This window comes from Giraffa tippelskirchi, chromosome 12 (assembly GCF_054371585.1).
Source record: "Giraffa tippelskirchi isolate mGirTip1 chromosome 12, T2T-mGirTip1v1.2.pri, whole genome shotgun sequence".
NCBI lineage: Eukaryota > Metazoa > Chordata > Mammalia > Artiodactyla > Giraffidae > Giraffa > Giraffa tippelskirchi.
This window is the reverse complement of record NC_137286.1, coordinates 52,264,878-52,284,490: the sequence shown is the minus strand read 5'-3', so window position 1 is coordinate 52,284,490 and position 19,613 is coordinate 52,264,878. Positions and strand designations below refer to the sequence as shown.

Below are 19,613 nucleotides of genomic sequence, written 5' to 3'. Positions count from 1 at the left end.
ACAATAATAATAATAGCACCTAATATTAAGCCCTTACTGTGTACCAGGCTCCATGTCAAATATTTTATATGTTTCCTCATTCCTCGGAGTGTACTGTCTGAATCCCGTTTGACAGATGAGTAAATCAAGGTGCAGAGTGATGGAGTGTCTTGCTCACGGCCGTGAGGCTGGTGAAGGACAGGAGTCTGATTTCTTTCTTTATGGATTTATTTATGGCTGTGCTGAGTCTTCATTGCAGCTTGTGGGCTTCTCACTGCCGTGGCTTCTCTTGTTGCCGAGTGTGGACGCTAGACTGTGCAGGCTTCAGTCGTTGCGGGGCACAGGCTTAGTTCCTCTGTGGCATGTGGCATCTTCCTGGACCAGGGTTGGAACCTGGGTCGCCTGTATCGGAAGGCAGACGCTCAGCGCTTGGGCCACCAGGGGAGTCCCAGGGGTCTGATTTCTGATCCAACATCCTCCCCACCTTGCTGAAGGGGATGGTCTGGCAGGGGAGAAGGCTCAATGAGAAAGAGGGTACAGAAGTGCCACAGAAATGCCAGCCACGCAGCTGGACATTGCGGCCTGGGGTGGAGAGGTTGGGAGTTCCCTTGAGGAGTGGCTGGTCCTGAGTGGGGCTGGTGGTGGCAAGGGCCAACCCACTGCCATGTGGCAGGGGCACAGGGATGCTGAGAGGGTCACTTAGGACGTGTGTCACGAGCACAGCGACCCCAGAATTTCTGGGCTGTGTTTGGGCCCCCTGGGTCCACCAGAGAGTCCCTCCTGGTCCTCGTGCTGCTGCCTGTGAACCAGCAGAGCTGCCCTGAGAGGCTTCCTCCCCCTGCCTTTAGCCTCACTGCCCTCACCTGGCACCTCCCGTATGGGCAGAGTGGACCCAACCCTTTGCAAACACACTTGGAGATGGAGGGAGGAACAGGTCTTGGGACATTTGCTGTTACCACGTTTCATGTGACTCCTCAAACAGGTCAGACTAGGGCGTGCTTCTTTTTTCTTGAACAGACGAGAGGTGGATCTGTCCCTCAGGGACTGAGAGAGGAAAGGGGAGTGGGTGGAGGCGTAACCCTGAGGTGTTACAAAGAAGAACCCCCAGGCCCGTTGTTGAGCTGGTTGGGGTTCACTGGCCTGTGTTGCCTCTGGTCCTGTGTGAAATGGGAGCCTCAGGAACACTGGGCGCTGGGGGCTTGAGGCGGGTATTGGGCTCAGTTGACGATGATGTCACTTTGTTAATCCCTCGGGGATGGTGCCCAGGAGAGGAAGGTTATGTTCAGCTGTCCAGGTAGCGACCAGCACCTCTTCATGGTGATGGAGCTGCTGCTGAGCAGATCCCAGACCTCAGCTGACTGTGCGTTATCAGTCCATCTCTCTGGGCCCGTGATTTTAACTGGATTGTTCTTCATCACTCATGTGTGGCACGCAGGGCCAGCTAAACCCTGGCCAGGAAACTAAGTCAGAGGTTGCAGACTGAGGGCCCACAGGTAAGTTTTGTGTTGTGTTTTGATCTGCACAGCGGTTTTGTTTTTTGTTAGAGTTGATTTGAAATGTTTTAGGTGTACAGAAAAGTGATTTATACATACACACACACACATATATATATTCTTTTCCATATTCTTTTCTGTTATAGGTTATTACAAGGTACGGTAAGTCCCCTATATATGAACCAAGTTGCAAACTGTCTAAAATTCGAATGTGCATTTTCATGTCATTTGCACATCAGTCGTGAGTGACATGGCAGCTTGCCCTCCGTCTCCTGTTGCTGACGACCCTTCAGCTCTACCATATCCCACCTCCTCTCCCTCCTCCATCAGTAACTCTTCTGGCCTGTTCACTCGATGCCAGCCACTGTGTGCCAGCTGTTGTCCTGTACTGCTGTACTTTTCAAGGTCCTATACTGTAAGATTAAAAATGTTTTATTTTTTGTGTTAGTTTTTGATGTATTATTTGTGTGAAGGATATTATAAACCTATTGCAGTACAGGGCTATATAGCCGATTGTGTTAGTAGGGTACTGAGGCTAACTTTGTTGGACTTACGAACAAATGGACTTACGTGCTCTTGAAATGGAACTTGTTTATATGTTAGGGGACTTACTGTAGTGAATATAATTCCTTGTTGGTAACTGTTTGTTTCCTAAGTCTGTGAATTTATTTCTGTTTGGTAAATAAGCTAATCTGTGTCATTCTTTTAGATTCCACATAAACACACAGTGTTTTTAACAACTGAGATAATTGAGAACACTTCAAATTGGGAGTCGTCACGTGAATATCTAGATCTGCCTTTTTCAACAGATGGGAATATTTATGGAAACACACAGCCCCTGTAAGGAGTGAGAATGACGGTGTGCAGGGGTGGGAGGAGCGGGGGAGGCGCCATCCCATCTCATCCGGGTTTTCGAGACCCATCTTTGTGTCTTCTTGGCTCCAGGGCGGAGCGTTGGCTGCCGATTGTCGCCATGTTTTGTTTACCTCACACCGGGCTCACTTCACCGCTCTCCTGTGCCTTCGGGCCCGGGGGCGTTGGCGTCATTCCTCTTGGCTGGGTGCTGGCACGGGAGCGGAGAGCCCGGTGAGGTGGGGCGGGGAAGCCCTAGGTCAGGGGTCGGGCCTGGCACCGATGCTCCTGTACCCGGAAGGCTCTGGAACGCCTGCGTTCTGGAGGGCTTGGCCGGAGCCCTGTGAGCGCTGGGCTGCCTGAGGCCCTGAAGCTCTCTCTGCTTTTGTCTCCTGTGACCGAGAGCCTCAAGTTGCCTCTCTGGAGCGGAGCCAGGTGAGATTCGGCTCCCCCCGGGGCTGGGCTCGGTTGAGCCGCTTTCAAAGGAAGGGGATGGGCAGAGCTTGGGGTTGTGCCCCAGGCAGGAAGGGGAGGAGGTCTGTGCCCAGGGATTGTCCCCCAGTCTCCAGCCTTCCCTGGTGGCTCAGACGGTAAAGAGTCTGCTGTAGTGCGGGAGACCCCGGTTCGATCTGTGGGTCAGGAAGTTCCCCTGGAGGAGGAAATGGCAACCCACTCCAGTATTCTTGCCTGGAAAATCCCTTGGATGGAGGAGCCTGGCAGGCTACAGTCCATGGGGTCACAAAGAGTCAACGTGACTGAGCGACTTCACTTTTCACTTCCCCAGCCTTGGGTTTGCCCCCAAGCCCGGGGCTGATGCCAGGCCCTTGCCCCTTCTTGGGAGACGTGGCCCTGTTGTTGCTGTCTCTCCTACACCTGCTTCTTCCCACCTTGGTGAGGCTGGAAAGTGGGTTTGGGGGTCGTGCTCTTTCTCCAAGCTTGCTTGGCTGTCTAGGGAAGGCTCAGTTATGTCACATCCCGAGGGAGAAGATGTAGGGTAGAGATCAGAGGTTAGGCACTTCCCTGGTGGCCCAGTGGTTAAGAATCTGCCTGCCACTGCGGTCGACATGGGTTCGATCCCTTGTCTGGTGACTAAAATCCCACGTGCACCTAAGCCCGTGTGCCACAACCACTGAAGCCTGCGCGATTGCCCTGCAGTGGAGACCCAGCACAGCCAAAAACGTTAAAAACAGGAAAGGCCTGTGTCCTTAGGGCTTCGGAAGCTTCGGCCCAGCGCGAAGGCGGGCAGCTGACTCTCAGCAGCTGCTCCGTTCAGCCTCTCCCTTACACATTCTGTTTTCATCTTCTTTATTAATTTTCCAAATGTCAAAGGTGGCGTGTTCCTTGGAACGAGTAGTGTGGTTTCAGCAGAAAGCTGGCCCTTGGGCCATAGAGCTGTTGACTTTACTGGGCTTCACAGCAGGCACAGCTTGGGTGGAGGAGAGGCCAGAGATGCTGGATTTGGCTCCTCACCTCAGCAGGTGAGCAGGAGGCGGCGGGCAGCCTCTGGGTGAGATGGGGCTGTGGGCGTGGGGGTGTGCCCCAGGCCTCTCCAGGAAAAGGATCTCCTGCCCGAGAGGCAGGCCTGACATACCCCGGCCTGTTTAAATCTTTACCTGAATTACTGCCTTTGAATTTTATTTACTTGTTTATATGTTTTAAAAACAGCTCATATATTCACATGGTTTGAAATTCATGAGGAGCCAGGGTGCACAGTGAACAGTCTCCTTCCCAGCCCTGCCCCTGGGCCACCCAGCTTCCTTCTCCGGATGCTGTCAGTTTCTCGGGACTCTTTTGAGAGAGATTTTATAAATATAGAAATGAATGAATGTGGTAGATATGCATGCATACAGATATATCTATCTTTCCTGTTATTTTTTTAAATATTTATTTATTTGGCTGTGTCAGGTCTTAACTATGGCACACAGGCTCTTCCTTGCATCCTGCGGGATTTGTTGGCAGTGCGCAGATTCTCTAGTTGTGGCACATGGGCCCCAGAGTGTGTGAGCTCCAGCAGTTGCAGAGCAGGGGCTTTAGTTGTTTCAAGGGACGTGGGATCTTAGTCCCCTGACCAGGGATCGAACCTGCGTCCCCTACATTGCAAGGTGGATTCTTAACCACAGAACCACCAGGGAAGTCCCTGTCTTTCCCCTGTTTTTAATGACAGCTTCGTAAGTTGTCACATGCCTTGCAGTTCACCCATTTAAATTGTCCAGATCATGGTTTTGTAGTACGTCCACAGAGTTGTGCGCCATCACCTTGGTCAATGGTAGAAGATCGTTCCAGAAAGAAATACGAGCTCATTTTCAGTCACTCCCTCCCACCCCCCATGGCGGCGGTATCTGCTCCTGGAACCCCAGCGGCACTTGGCAGGCAGCCAACGTGGGTATGAAATTCAGGTTCAAGGTGAGGACTTGGCCGGAGGCGCCCAGACAGAGGAGTTGGGAGGACTGAGGTGGAGTCAAGCCCCTGGACGCTCGGCCTGTGGATCTGATTGCTGTACCCCCAGATTGAACTTTTGACAGCAAACAAGCCCATCCGGCTTTGCATTGTACTGTGTGTCTTTGCAGGGGAGGCTGTGGCGAGCAGGCCCCTGTCCACGCGGGTCCTCTGGGCTCCCTGGGCTCCCCTCACTCCCCAGCCTCCAGGGCGCATGGGGAGACCAGCTTCTGAGCAGCTGTCCAGCGAGCCTTTGAGTAAACAAACCCTCTGGCTGTAGGATTACATTTCAGAGGAAAGGAATTGGGACTTCTCTGTCTTGTTAGAAATGTGTTTCGGCCCCAGTGGAAGGTTCCTTTGTCTCTTCTAGGACTTCTCTGGTCTGGCCGGGTCCTGTGAAGCACAACACAGCCATTTATTTACAACCACCGTTCGCTGTCTCTCTGTGGAGGCCTCCTGGTTTAGCCGGACCTGGCACCGGAAGAGAAAAATTACGGCCGTGGTGGGGCGTGCTGTGGAGCACGGGCCCGCCGTGCTGTTTCTCATCTCCCTTCCTTGTTCCCTGAGTCTCCCCCTGGTTGGGCAGGGGGTGCTGTGTCAGTTGTGGCAAGCTGCCCTCCTGCTGGTCTTCCCCGTCCCCGCCGCTGCCCCCAGGGCCAGAGGAAGCAGGTCTGTAACTAGAGACACCAGGATGGGAACCCAAGTCTGACTCTGACCTGGGCCTCTGTCTAGAACCAGATGCTCCTTTCTCAAGCTGTGTCCTAGCGGCTGACCCACTGCCCCCTGGGGCCCCTCGGGGAACTTCAGCTTCCCTGTAGCCACGTCCCCTTCGTCGTTTCCTCAGACCAGGGTGCTGGTGAACAGCCCCGTGGGAAGGGGCTGTTGGTTGTCTTGGAAAACCAGTCAACCAGCAGGCCCTGAATGAAAACTTGGACGGCATCATCCCTGAGATCCTTTATATGTATGGTTCTTTGCTTCTAGAACCAGAAACAAGGGTCCTGGGGTTTTAAAGGGTTTGACGAAATGGGAAAATTCTACTTACACGTGGAAGGTTTGTTGTTAAAATGTGGGAGAATCAGAAGACGGTGTTTATCATCACAGCTGTGCCTGTGTTCCTCTGAGACCCAGTGACGGTCGGAGCTCCTTGTTTGTGTGTGACAGAAAACCCTGGGTTTGCTGGTGTCAAGGAGGGCTGGCGTCATAGGAGGTTTGGAGTAGGGTCTCTCCCTCCAGTCCGTCCTCTACCATGTTGGTTTATTTTCCGTTTCTTTTTTTTTTTCTAAACTTTTATTTGCTTTTTTTTTTTTTTTTGGTGGCATTTATTCCCGGGCCGTTAACTTTTCATTTCTTGAGTTTCTTCCAGGGTATCTTTTTTCTCCTGTACAACCTCCTCTTCTGATTTAGGAACAGTCTGTTCTTTTTCAGTGCGGATCCTCTCCATGTGGCAGGGAGAGCTCAGGTTGATCCGACCCTGACCTCTGTAAGTCCTGCTCTGCGTCGTGGGGGCTTGGTTCGCCTGGACCTGCTCCATGATCAGAGAATCTACATCTAAACCTGTAAATTCAGCACCACTCTCTGCATTTCTGAGCTTGTGCTGTCAAAATTTAGCACTGTTTTTGGACCAGCGACCCTCCATCCAGCCCCACTGTTTGGCCCGTGCACACCTGCCAACTCTACTATTCTAACACTGGAGTGACATACATCATGCCTTTAAGGTGACGTTCGTCACGTTCATTGTGGTTTTCCAGATATGCATACCCTTCATGGCCTGGGCAGTTTCACGGGTGTTCTTAAAGTGAACACGAAGATTTGAACCTCTCGATTTGCATGATTTTGTGGGGTTTTCTGGGTCAGGTGAATAGCGAACCATTTTTAGAGGTCATCTCAGAGACTGCTTACCAGAAAAGGATATTTTCCGTTTCTAGAAGGTGGTGAGGTGGCTCTCACTTGAGTGATTCCCTGCCTCCTTTCCTGCCTGCCCAGCAGAGGTCACTGGCTCTGATTAGTCACATACTCCCCCCAACTTCCCAGTCATGGCCTCGGGGTTGCAATACACTGATTTTGACTCAGACTTAAGTCCTAGGTCCACTCCTGGAACTGGGGATGTGGCTAGCGGTCAGGCCTCCTCATCCCCTGGGGACCATGGAGCAGGGAGATTCACAAAGGATACAGATGCCCAAAGGAGGGAGGAGATGGAGGCTGGCCTGTCCCAAACCAACTCATGTCTAGAGGGAGTCACTATTAGAAAGAGTTTATTATGAGCAGTCTGCCCCAATTACTTTGAAATAGGAATGTGTGAGCTGTGTTAAGCAACAAGTTCCAGAAAAATGTATACCAAGGGCAGAGAGTTTCCTGGTATTAAAGTTAAGTGGAGGCAGACTCTAGTAGGGTGTTGAGTGAGCTTGCAGAAAGAGTGAGTGGAGAACTGGAGCCTTCCTTTTGGCCAGCACAAGATGGTTCAAGGTGACCCTCCAGGGAGCTTTGTGCTGGGGCAGCCCTTGGTCCTCGGTCGTGAGGACGTCGACCTCTCTGAGTCTTAGTTTCCTTGTTTGTAACACAGAGATGACAGTGCTGCCTTATGTGTGTGCCTGTGTGCTAGGTCCCTTCAGTTGTGTCCAACTCTGTGTGACCCTACGGATTGTAGTCCACCAGGCTCCTCTGTCCATGGGATTCTCCAGGCAAAAATACTGGAGTGGGTTGCTGTGCCCTCCTCCAGAGGATCCTCCCAATCCAGGGTCTCCTGTGTCTAACCTGCATTGGCAGATGGGTTCTTTACCACTAGCATCACATGGGAAGCCCATTGCCTTATAGGATGATTTATGTTTTGCATGCGATCTTAATGTTAATTGGTTAGCTGGCACTCAGGAGGAGCTCAACTCTTAGGGAAAAGATGAGTTAGACCAGAGGTCCCCAACCCTAACTGGTTCGTGCCTGTTAGGAACCTGGTTTCACAGCAAGAGGTGAGCAGTGGGTGAAATCAAAACTACTTTGCCCCTCCCCACTTCCATGGAAAAATTGTCTTCCATGAAGCTGGTCCCTGGTGCCAAAAAGGTTGGGGATGGCTGTGTTAGAGCATTCTGAAGAGACAGCAGGCCTTGGCGCAGTTGTATATGCTCTCAGTGAGTCTGTTTTCCCCGTATCTCACGTCTTCCTCCCCGAGGCAGGATGACTCCGTTCTCTGACTCCAGGACAGTGAGGCTCAAGAATCAGAGGATCTGCAGCAAATGCTGATCGACCCTGCTCATGCACTTCCCTGCTTCTGACTCACACACGGTAAAGAAAGAGCTCACCTTTCAGTTTGAGAAGCACAGGAGCCACCGCCACCCCTGCCCCATCCCGGCCGACTCCAATTGTATGCCGTGGTTTCCCTCCAGTGCAGCCCTGCCAGCTTCACAGCTCCTGCCACAGATGAAGCTGAGTCTCTTTCAACCTCTCGCAAACCCTGGTTTCCCCTTATTAACAGACCCAGTAGCAAAACAGCAGGAATTACTCCTCTTTTTTGAAGGGTGTTGTGTCTCAGAGAGTTGTTGGAAGTGCAATGTCTTCATTGTTTCAAAACTGGTGTTTGGTGTGTGCATGAGGGTTCCTGCAGAGGGTTGTTAGATGGGGTTCTCCAGAGAAATGGAACCAAGAGTGTGTGTGTGTGTGTGTGTGTGTGTGTGTGTGTACACCTACAGCCCAGAAATCTAACAAGAGCTAAGATTTCAATTGTGAAGGCAGAAAAAAAAAAAAATGGTGTCCCAGCAGCGAGGCAGAGAAATTCTCTCTTCCTTGAGTGAGGTCAGTCCTTCTTGTCTATTCGGGCCTTCTACTCATTGGGTGAGGCCCACCTGCATTGGGGAGGGCAATATGCTTTGCTCAGTCTACCGATTCCAGGGTTAATCTCAACCAGAATCGGTCTCACAGACACATCCAGAAATAGTGCTTAAGCAAATGTTGGGGTACCCTGTGGCCCAGTCAAGTCAATGCATAAAATTTACTGTCACACCTTTGGTGTAATCTTGAGGTTTAAAATTATCTTCTCAGGTGACCTGGTTTGGAATGGCCGGTGTTGAAGCAAGTAGGCCAGGGTGTTCTAGAGGCTGAGTTGTGTTCCAGCTTCTCCCATGGGTATGTGTTCAAGGGTCTTATTTTAAGCTCAGTAGGTTAATCTTCTCATCACAAGACTCTGTATAAGCAGTCAGGAAGAAGGAAGGTGATTCTGTGGGTGATGGGCATCCATTCCCGTGAAGCAGGGCTGAAGTCAGAGCCCCCGGAACCTTCTCCCGGGGTCAGCAGTCAGTCCGGCTCCAGAACCAGTGACTAAGGGAGGTTTCAGGTTCCAAGTGCACCCTGAGGTTTACAGTCCAGATTTTGCATTCTCTAAGCCTCATGATGTTTGACAAATGGTTGCCAACAGTGGTGACTTCATCCAGAAATCGCCCGGGTGCTAGTCTCTTTGGGGATCTAAGGAGCCTTCTTGAGCCCTCGGGTCCACAGACCGTCTCCTGTCCTAGTCCTCCAGGGGTCCATGGACATGTTCCAGGTGCTTGTGCATGTGGCTGTGCCCAGTGGGCAGCCCTGCCACTGGGCACAGCTAACAGAAGGGCAAGTCCTTTGCAAAGCTCCTTTGCAAAGTCAGGCGTTCCTCCGAACAGCTGTCAGGGCGGAGGTAGGAGACTTCCTGAGAAAGGTGTGGTGTGTGGGTCAGTGTACTTTTGGGGCTTGACCCTAGTCTAGAGGGCTCGGGGGTGGGGGGTTTTCCTTGTGGCTTTGTCGTGGGTTGCCTGTGGCATATGGAGCCATTTCTGGGCTTCAATGTCTCCGTCCAGTGTTGGAGATTAAATTGGTCAGGGTTTATAACTCCTCTGAGGCAGAACAAAAAGATCTATTTCATTCCATTGTGGGGAGGTGGAGGGAAATAAGAATCTTGATGGCAAGAATCTGGACTAGTGGGGTTTATCACGTTAGCATTTAAGCTCCCGCACAAACCTGCTTCCAAAATACTTTTGTCCTGTGACCCCTGGGGAGGCGACTGGCTGTGCCCCTCTTATCTCTTAACCACCTGGCTTGGCGTTTGCACCTTGCTGCATTGTGCTTGAAATCCACGTGGTTTCACACACACACACACACACACACACACACAGTGCCTGTGATGGAAGCAGAATGACAGATTGCTTTGTAATGAGGCTAGGGGGTTGTCAGGCTGTATACCTGATGCCCCAAAGTCTCTACACAGAGAACCATGGGCAGCAAATACTATAGTTATGTAGGTTGCTTTATGTCAAAGGTGTAGATAAATATATATATATTCTATGTAAATAATCCTTTCACGAATCAGGTTTTTGACGAATCATGTTTTTCTTTTGGCAAGAAAAGAGCTTCCCTGGGCTTCCCTGGTGGCTCAGACAGTGAAGAATCTGCCTGCAATGCTGGAGACCGTGGTTTGATCTCTGGGTTGGGAAGATCCCCTGAAGGAGGGCATGGCAACCCACTCCAGTCTTCTTGCCTGGAGAATCCCATGGACAGAGGAGCCTGGGGGGCTACAGTCCATGGGGTCACAAAGAGCTGGACACAACCAAGAGACTAACACTTTCTTTCTTCAAGGAAAGAGCAAGTTGCTGTTCCTAAGAAATTCTTACTTGAAGGTGAACTTCTGTTTCCATTATTTTGCAAACTTCTTGGGGAGTTTCTTGAGCTGGGGACAAAGAGACCCGGCACGTGTCTTTGACATGATCTCTATGAAGGTAGGGCGTACAGCCTGTGGGAAGCATGTTTGGAGAATATGATTCTTCAGTGCCCTATTTGTGATTTGGGGGTGGTGGTGGTTTGACTGATTTCTCATAGACAGTTTCAAATATTTTTTTTCAAAAGGGACGTCAGAGGATACAAGGCATTTGAGAAAATGTTCAAAATAGTAGATAAATAAATGCATAGAGCATCAGTAGTCATAAAACAATATTGTTCCCTGTGGCATCATAAACTCTCAGCATGGCCTGATCAATGCTGCATGCTTCGTATAGAAGGTCTGACACTGGAGACCGAAAGGCTTGCTCAGCACTTTCCCGGGGGCCCCTAGGGACCGTCTGCCATCCCAGAGGTAAAAGCCTGGGGTTACAGCTCCCGATGCTCGTAAATCCTTGTGATGGAAACAGTACTCATTTGTCCAAGTCCTTGTCATATGAGAGAGGCCGTAGCGCGTTTAACTCCTCTTTGTTGATCCTTTTTTTAAAACATTTATTTATTTGGCTGTGCCGGGTCTTAGCTGTGGCACACAGGATGTTTTAGCTGGGGCATGTGGGATCTAGTTTCCCCACCAGGGATTGAACCCCGCCCCCCTGCATTGGGAGCGTGGAGTTTTGGCCACTGGACCACGAGGGAAGTCCCTCTCTATTGATTCTTTTCACCAGCAGTCCTTTTTACCAAGAGCCTGCTGCCTGGGCTTATTGAATGCCTCATCTCACTTCATCCTCCCTGGCCTGTGAGGCACAGATCCTGTCCTCAGCCCATTTTATTGATGAGGATGCTGAGGCCTCTGGAGATTGACCGACTTGCCTGTGATCACACAGGTAGAAAGTGGCCCAGCCTGGGTTCTGATTCACCTGGCTGGCCCGTGGGGCAGCACACACGGTGGTGCCAGGCTGTGATGCCTGTGTTTGGAGCAGTGACCTGCCGACACGGCAGGGCTGGGGCAAGGGTGACGGGCCGGGGGGTGAGGGGGCGAGGTGCCTCAGGCCTGGCCCAGGGCATGGCTGAGCTCCATCCATGGTGAACATTCTGATCTTTGGCTTGTCGTGGGTTTTCTTTGTTTTACTTTTGCCTTTTGAAAATCTTGCTTTTGGGTGTTATGGATTCTGATCCCTGGGCTTTACGGCTCTCAGGGCACATCTTTGCTTTGTGGGTGAGGACCAGTGAGGGTTGCTGAGGTCAGGATCCCGCCCGAGGTCCCATGGCTGGAAGTGGAGGAGCTGGGTGGGGTTTTGCCAGATCTCCTGGGAGCTGGGCTGTGGGGTGGCAGCGCGGCTGACTTCAGTGGGCATCGCCTGGGTCTCAGGCATGTGCTTCCCCTCATCCAGGTCCGGGAAGAGGCTGAAGAAGACCCGCAAGTATGACATCATCACCACTCCGGCCGAGCGAGTGGAAATGGCCCCGCTGAACGAAGAGGATGATGAGGACGAGGACTCCACAGTATTTGACATCAAATACAGGTACTGGGGGGCTTCCCTGGCGGCTCAGTGGTGAAAGAATCCACCTGCCAAGCAAGAGATGCAAGTTCGATCCCTGGGTTGGGAAGATCCCCTGGAGAGGGAAATGGCAACCCACACCAGCATTCTTGCCTGGAGAATCCCACGGACAGAGGAGCCTGGTGGGCTACAGTCCACGGGGTCACAAAAGAGTCAGACACGACTTAATGGCTAAACAACAACAACAGATGCTGGGTAGGGACAGCGGCTTCCTCCTGCACTCAGACTCAGGAAGGTGAGGTGGTCCCCCTTTGAAGACACTTTGTGGCCAGGAGTAAAATCTTCTTTTTTGGCTGTCTTTGACCTTGGGGCATTCTGCTTATGTGTGGAGAACTGCTCTAATCCCTTCTGGGAATGCACAGCACCCAGAAAGCCAGCAGGGAAATGGGTATTTTCAGCTCTTTCCAGACGCTAACACTTGAAAGTGAAAGCGTTAGTCGCTCAGTCGTGTCCAACTCTTTGCAACCCCATGGACTCTAGCCCACCAGGCTTCTCTGTCCATGGGATTTTCCAGGCAAGAATCCTGGAGTGGGTTGCCATTTCCTTCTCCAGGGGATCTTCCTGACCCAGGGGTTGAACCCCAGACTCCCTCAGTGGGAGAAGCCAGCTTTATGGGAAAAAAAGAAGGGCTGAATTTCAGACCATGAGCTTCCCGTGCACAGGCTGGTGGGAGTCTGGTGCACGCAGCCAGGTGTGCCACACGCCGTGCACATGAATGGAAACTGCTCTTTCAGGCTTGATTAGTCGGTAACAGAGCGTGTGGGGTGGGGGCTACTCCTTGGATGGAATTGGCTGCTGAGTTCCAAAGGCAGGTGTGTTTCTTTAAGGTTGCCTATGGAAAAGTCAGAATGACTGTGTGACTTCAGGATTGTCTTCTGGGCTTTGGCTCCTTTTGGGGTGTACTGCTTTTGGGTATATGGGATTCTCAGTGTGAAAGTTGGGGTGACTGGAGTTTATTTATTTGTTAATGGCTGTCTTTGGCCTGCGCTGCGGCCTATGGGTTCTCCAGAGTGTGGGTGTGGACTCTGTAGTGGGAGCACACGGGATCTCCATGTCTCATGAGCTCCAGAGCACCCAGGCTCAGTGGCTAGAATGTGTGGGCCTCGCTGCCCCGAGCCATGTGGGATCCCAGCTCCCCAACCAGGGATCAGAACCCCTGTAGTGGAACATGGACTCCCCACCCCTGGACTGCCAGGGAGGTCCTGGTGAATGTAGTTTAGAGATGAGGGCGTGGAGACCCAGAGAGGGGCCCTGGGTTGGCCAAGGTCTCAGGTCTTTTTGGCAAAGAGGAGACCCGAATGCCGGCTGGGCCCAATCTGGAGATTCCACCCTCCCCCACAGGGTTCTGAAGAGAAACAGAATCAGTAGGATATGTGCGTATGGGAAGAGGTTTGTTACAAAGGTCCAGGTCTGAGGGCCTGGGAACCAGGAGAGCCCGTGGTATGAGTTCCAGTGGGAGAGCAGGAGAAGACCAGAGTCTCAGCTCAACACAGGCATAGAGCAAATCTCCCCTTATCCTGGCTTTTGTGCTATTCAGGCCTCCAGCAGGTTGGATGAGACCCACCCACGCTGGGGAGGGCAATTTGCTTTACTGAGTTGACCCAGACAATTGTTAATCTCAGCTGGAACACCCTCCCAGATACACCCAGACTACTGTTTGACCGAATATCTGGGAACTGTGTCACCCAGTTAGGTTGACCCATAAGAGTCACATCACACACAGATTTCCTGTGACTGAGAAGGTCATTCAGTCAGTTCAGTCCCTTAGTCATGTCTGACTCTGTGACCCCATGGACTGCAGCAAACCGGGCTTCCCTGTCCATCACCAACTCCCAGAGCTTGCTCAAACTCATGTCCCTTGAGTCAGTGATGCCATCCAACCATCTCATCCTCTGTCGTCCCCTTCTCCTGGCTTCAATCTTTCCCAGCATCAGGGTCTTTTTCAATGAGTCAGCTCTTTGCATCAAGTGGCCAAAGTATTGGAGCTTCAGCTTTAGTATCAGTCCTTCCAATGAATATTCAGGACTGATTTCCTTTAGGATGGACTGGTTGGATCTCCTTGCAGTCCAAGGGACTCTCAAGAGTCTTCTCCAACACCACAGTTCAAAAGAATTCATTCTTTGGTGCTCAGCTTTCTTTATGGTCCAACTCTCACAACCATATAAGACTACTGGAAAAACCATAGCTTTGATTAGAGGGACCCTTGTCAGTAAAGTAATGTCTCTGCTTTTTAATATGCTGTCTAGCTTGGTCTTAGTTTTTCTTCCAGGGAGCAAATGTAGGTCATTCATATCTCTCCTGAATTGTCCTTTTCTAGCACGACCTTGGGTGTATTTGGCTGTAAATGAGTTAGATTCAAGAAAGCAGTGTTTGGGATTTCGATGAGAGCTGCGTTGACTCTGTAGATCAATTTAAAGAGAATCAGCCCTTTATACTAAGTGGACTACACTGGACAGAGAAAGACATATTATATGATATCACTTATATGTGGAATTAAAAAATACAACAAAGTAGTGAATATAACAATAAAAAGAGGCAAACTCACAGATATAGAGAACAAGCTAGTGGTTACCAGTGAGGAGAGGGCGGTGAGGAGGGGCAAGATAGGGGTCGGGGATTAAGAAATACAAGCTGCTAGGTATAAAAGTAGCTACAGAGGTATATTGCACCACACGGAGAATATAGCCAGTACTTTATAATAACTATAAATGGAGTATAACCTTTAAAAGTTCTTCCTTTAAAAATTTTGAATCATTATATTGCACACCTGTAACTTACATAATGTTGTATATCAACTATACTTCAGTAAAAAAGGCAATAAAGAGAATCAGACCGTTTATGTTCACTCTTCTCATCCATGAGTGTGGAATGACTTTCCATTGATTTAAGTATTTTAAAAAATGTCTTTCAAAAATTTCTCCATTGATGTATTATGAATTTTTGCTAGATATATTCCCAGGTGTTTTACATTCTTATATATATATATATGTATTTTTTACTTTAAAATGCTATTTTATTTATACTCATGTCTAAAAAAATGTACTATTGTGTTCATGTACATACTGACCTTGGAAAAAGAGTTGTTAATGAATCACACCTAAATTTTATGAAGGATGCACAACATTAAGACATGAGTTGGTTATATAGAGAGTGGAGGAACAAACCATTAACTATGATTTGCATTTTAGGTAAATAACAGCCCCCTTTGAGAAAAATCAAAACAGTTATTAGTATGCATCTGTACTGCAGAATACTATGTACATAAGAAGTGGTTATACTGATTTTATTGCTAAGCCATTTTATCTGTCTTACATTCAAGTCACAGAAGTGAAATGTGAAGACAACGCTGTCTTCATTGAGTCACAATGGCAAGCTGCGTCCTGCAGGCCTGCTGGGATTATTGTACAATAGGGAGCCCTGGATGGCTTTAGTGGATCACGGACTGTTTTGATTTTGAGCCATGGAATGGGATCTCATTTGTATTTGGTATCTGAGCTGACTCCTTGGGGGCTGCGATAGATGGGGCCATTTTAGTGGTAGCCTCAGGTTTGACTGCATAAGAAAAGATTGAGCCAAGAAATATAATAGTCTGTCTGGACGGTCTTAACTGTAGGCTTGTTCCTGAGTATAGGTGGAACGAGGGTCTGGATATAAGTATCACTGTGATGTAAACACAGCTGGCTGGAAGTCGTGTCTGATGGTGTGAGGAGGAGGAACATACTGAACCCACTGTCAGACCAAGAATCTTCCCCAGTGAATCTCAGTGCTTCAGACAATGGAGCAAGTTTCTTTCCTAGAACAGTTAGTGCTGTATTGGCATTGCTCCTGGCTAGAACAGTCACCATCAGAGGCAAATGATGCTAAATGATGGATACTTTTGCAAAGGCAAAATTAAAACTTTTTTTTTCAGTTTTATTGTGCTGTTGATTGACATACAGCACTGTATGAGTTGAAGGAATACATATGACATACATATATTGGGAAATGATTGCCACAATAAGTTTAGCTGACATCTAGCACCGCACATAGTTAGAAAGACATGGTTTTCCTTGTGATGAGAACTTATAGGATCCATGTTCTAGGCACCTTTCAGATCCGTCATACAGCAGCATTACGTGCAGTCATGTTGTGCATTACCTCCCCAGGACGTATTCATCTCCTACTTGGAAGCTTGAACCTTTTTTACCGCCTTCGCCCAACTCCCCCACCCCCAGTGCCCTGATTCTGATAACTGCATGTCTCATCTCCTTTTCTGTCAGTTTGGTTTTTTCTAAATTCCACATATACGTGAGACCACACAATATTTGTCTTTCTCAGTCTGACTTACTTCACTTAACGTGATGCCCCCATGGTCCGTCCATGGTATTGTAAATGGCTGGATTCCTTTCTGTTTGATGCTGCGAGTGTTCCATTTTGTGTGTGTGTATATACCACACGTTCTTTATTTATTCATCTGTCAATGGACACTTAGGCTGTTTCCATGTCTTGGCTGTTGTAAATAATACTGTTGCGAACCTTGCAGTGCAGATACCATCTCTTCAACGTAGTGATTTTGTCTCCAAAGGCAGATGTTACATGGAACCACCTGGTAGGTGTTAAGGTAGCAGATGATACTTTTGCTGTTTGAGACTCTGAGTCTGCTCCCTGGTCTGTTGCCATGCTCTGCCGCGTGTTCATTGGCCACTGTAGTGATGCCACCCCCCCTATTCTGAGTGACACAGCAATAGCATGGGGCATTTTCACCCGTGGTCGTTTTTAATACAGGAATCACTTAAGGTCCCCCAGGCGCCTCTGTGCCTCTCCTCCACCCCGATTCTGGGCAGAAACTCGGGACCCAGCAAGTCCATTCATATTAGTCTTTCATCCCCGATCATCCACCGTAATGACCCCCGTGTCCCACCGCATCAGTCTCCACGCCTGCGTTTCTGCTCCTGGGACTATAGGCTTCTCTCTGCCGTCACTTTGGGGACAGCTTCAAAGACAAGTCCCTCTGCAAGCCGCTGCCACACGATTCATGACCCCAATCTGAGCTTCCTTTTTAAAAATGTCACTTTCTTACTTTCTGTTCATGGTGTCTAGAAATGCAGTTGATTTTTTAAAAATAGTGATTTTAAAAATATCCAGCAGCCTCATTAAACTCTTATGAATTCTAGTGGTGTAACTGTGGATTCTTTTGAGTTTTCTATGTTGATATATCACGTGAGACTAAAAAGAGTGCTTCCCTTTCCCTCAAGTCCTTCATCATTTTACCCTTTTTATTTTTAAGCCTTTTTATACTCATTCTTGGTTTCTAAGTCCTTGTTAAATAGAACTGATGGTAATAGGCCTCCTGTCTTATTCTTGATCTTAATGGGTGTGCTTTCAGTATTGACACTAACAGCAGTGTTTGCTATAGCAAACACTATACAAACCATATAGGGTTTGTAGATTTTTTTCCAAGAAGCTTCCCTCTATTCAGTTTGCTAATGTTGAATTTTATTAAATGTATTTGCTAGCTCTATTGAGAATATTATACTTTTTCCTTTAATCTGTTAAGGTGGTGAATTTATAATTATTGATTTTTTCCCCTAATATTAAATGAATTTTGCATTCCTGAGATAAAAGGAGTTTGGTCCTGGTCATGTTTTTATTCACATTGCTACCTTCAGTTTGCTGATATTTTGCTTAGGACTTTCTTATTTATCTTAGAGACTGAGATTGGTTTGTAATTTTCCTATTTTGTCATATCCTTGTCAGGCTTTGCCCAAACAAAGGCAATGCCAAAGAATGTTCAAAACTACTGCACAATGGCACTTGTCTCAAACACTAGCAAAGTAATGCTCAAAATTCTCCAAGCCAGGCTTCAACAGTATGTGAACCATGAACTTCCAGATGTTCAAGCTGATTTTAGAAAAGGCAGAGTAACCCGAGATCAAACTGCCAACATCTGTTGGATCGTAGAAAAAGCAAGAGAGTTCCAGAAAAACATATCTTCTGCTTTATTGAACACACCAACGCCTTGGACTGTGTGGGTTACAACAAACTGGAAAATTCTTAAAGAGATGGGAATACCAGACCACCTGACCTGCCTCTTGAGAAATCTGTATGCAGGTCAAGAAGCAACAGTAAGAACTGGACATGGGACAACAGACTGGTTCCAAATTGGGAAAGAAGTACGTCAAGGCTGTATTTTGTCACCCTGCTTATTTAACGTATATTCAGAGTACATCATGCAAAATGCCAGGCTGGATGAAGCACAAGCTGGAATCAAGATTGCTGGGAGAAACATCAATAACCTCAGATATGCAGATGATACCACCCTTATGGCAGAAAGTGAAGAACTAAAAAGCTTCTTGATGAAAGTGAAAGAGGAGAGTGAAAAAGTTGGCTTAAAACTCAATATTCAGAAAACTTAGCATCTGGTCCCATCGCTTCATGGCAACTAGATGGGGAAACAATGGAAACAGTGAGAGACTTTATTTTGTGGGGCTCCAAAATCACTGTAGATGGTGACTGCAGCCCTGAAATTAAAAGACACTTGCTCCTTGAAAGAAAAGCTATGACCAACCTAGACAGCATATTAAAAAGCAAAGACATTACTTTGTTGACAAAGGTCTATCTAGTCAAAGCTATGGTGCTTCCTTCGTAGCTCAGTCAGTAAAGAATCTGCCTGCAATGCAGGAGACCCAGGTTCGATCCCTGGGTTGGGAAGAACCCTGGGGAAGGAAATGGCAACCCACTCCAGTATTCTTGCCTAGAGAATCCCATGGACAGAGGAGCTTGGCTGGCTACAGTCCATAGGGTTGCAAGAGTCAGACATGACTTAGTGGCTAAACCACTTATGCCTGCATTACATGGTTTTTCCAGTACTCACATATGGATGTGAGAGCTGAAATATAAAGAAAGCTGAGGGTGAAAGAACTGATGCTTTTGAACTGTAGTGTTGGAGAAGACTCTTGCCAGTCCCTTGGACTACAAGGAGATCAAACTAGTCAATCATAAAGGAAATCGGTCCTGAATATTCATTGGAAGGACTGATGCTGCAGCTTCAATACTTTGGCCACCTGATGCGAAGAACTGATTCATTGGAAAAGACCCTGATGCTGGGAAAGATTGAGGGTGGGAGGAGAAGGGGACGACAGAGGATGAGATGGTTGGGTCTCATCACAGACCCAATGGACATGAGTTTGAGCAAGCTTCGGGAGTTGGTGATGGACAGGGAAACCTGGTGTGCTGCAGTCCATGGGGTCACCAAGAGTCAGACACGACTCAGCAACTGAACTGAACTGTCAGGCTTTGGTAGAAGTTTTACTAGCTTCATAAAACAAATTGAGGCAGTTCCTTATTTTCCTTTTCTCTGAGATAGGATCAGATTAGAATTGTTTGTTTTTAAATGTTTAGTAGAATTCGCTAGAACTGTCTGGGCCCTAATGCTGTCTTTGTTTGAAGACTGGAAAACACTATTGATGTCTAATCTTTGAGTAGTTACAGGACTATTTAGTCTTTGTTTCTTCTTGGAGAAGTTTTTTTTTTTTTTTTTTTTTTAATTTGGCTGTGCCCAGTCTTGTTGGGACATGCGGGATCTTTACTTGGGGCATGTAGGATCTAGTTCCCTGAGCAGGGATGGGATGCGGGCCCCCTGCATTGGGAG

At 48.4% G+C, this 19,613-nt stretch overlaps 1 protein-coding gene across 2 annotated transcripts in view; it reads left to right on the top strand.

The window, feature by feature from the left end:
• FAM174B (family with sequence similarity 174 member B) overlaps positions 1-19,613 on the top strand; it is a 39,384-nt gene that overhangs the window by 9,882 nt on the left and 9,889 nt on the right. For both annotated transcript variants that reach the window (XM_081551716.1, XM_081551715.1), the window contains exon 2: positions 11,816-11,947. In XM_081551716.1, the coding sequence (XP_081407842.1) occupies positions 11,816-11,947 (132 nt within the window). The remainder of the gene's footprint in view (positions 1-11,815; positions 11,948-19,613) is intronic.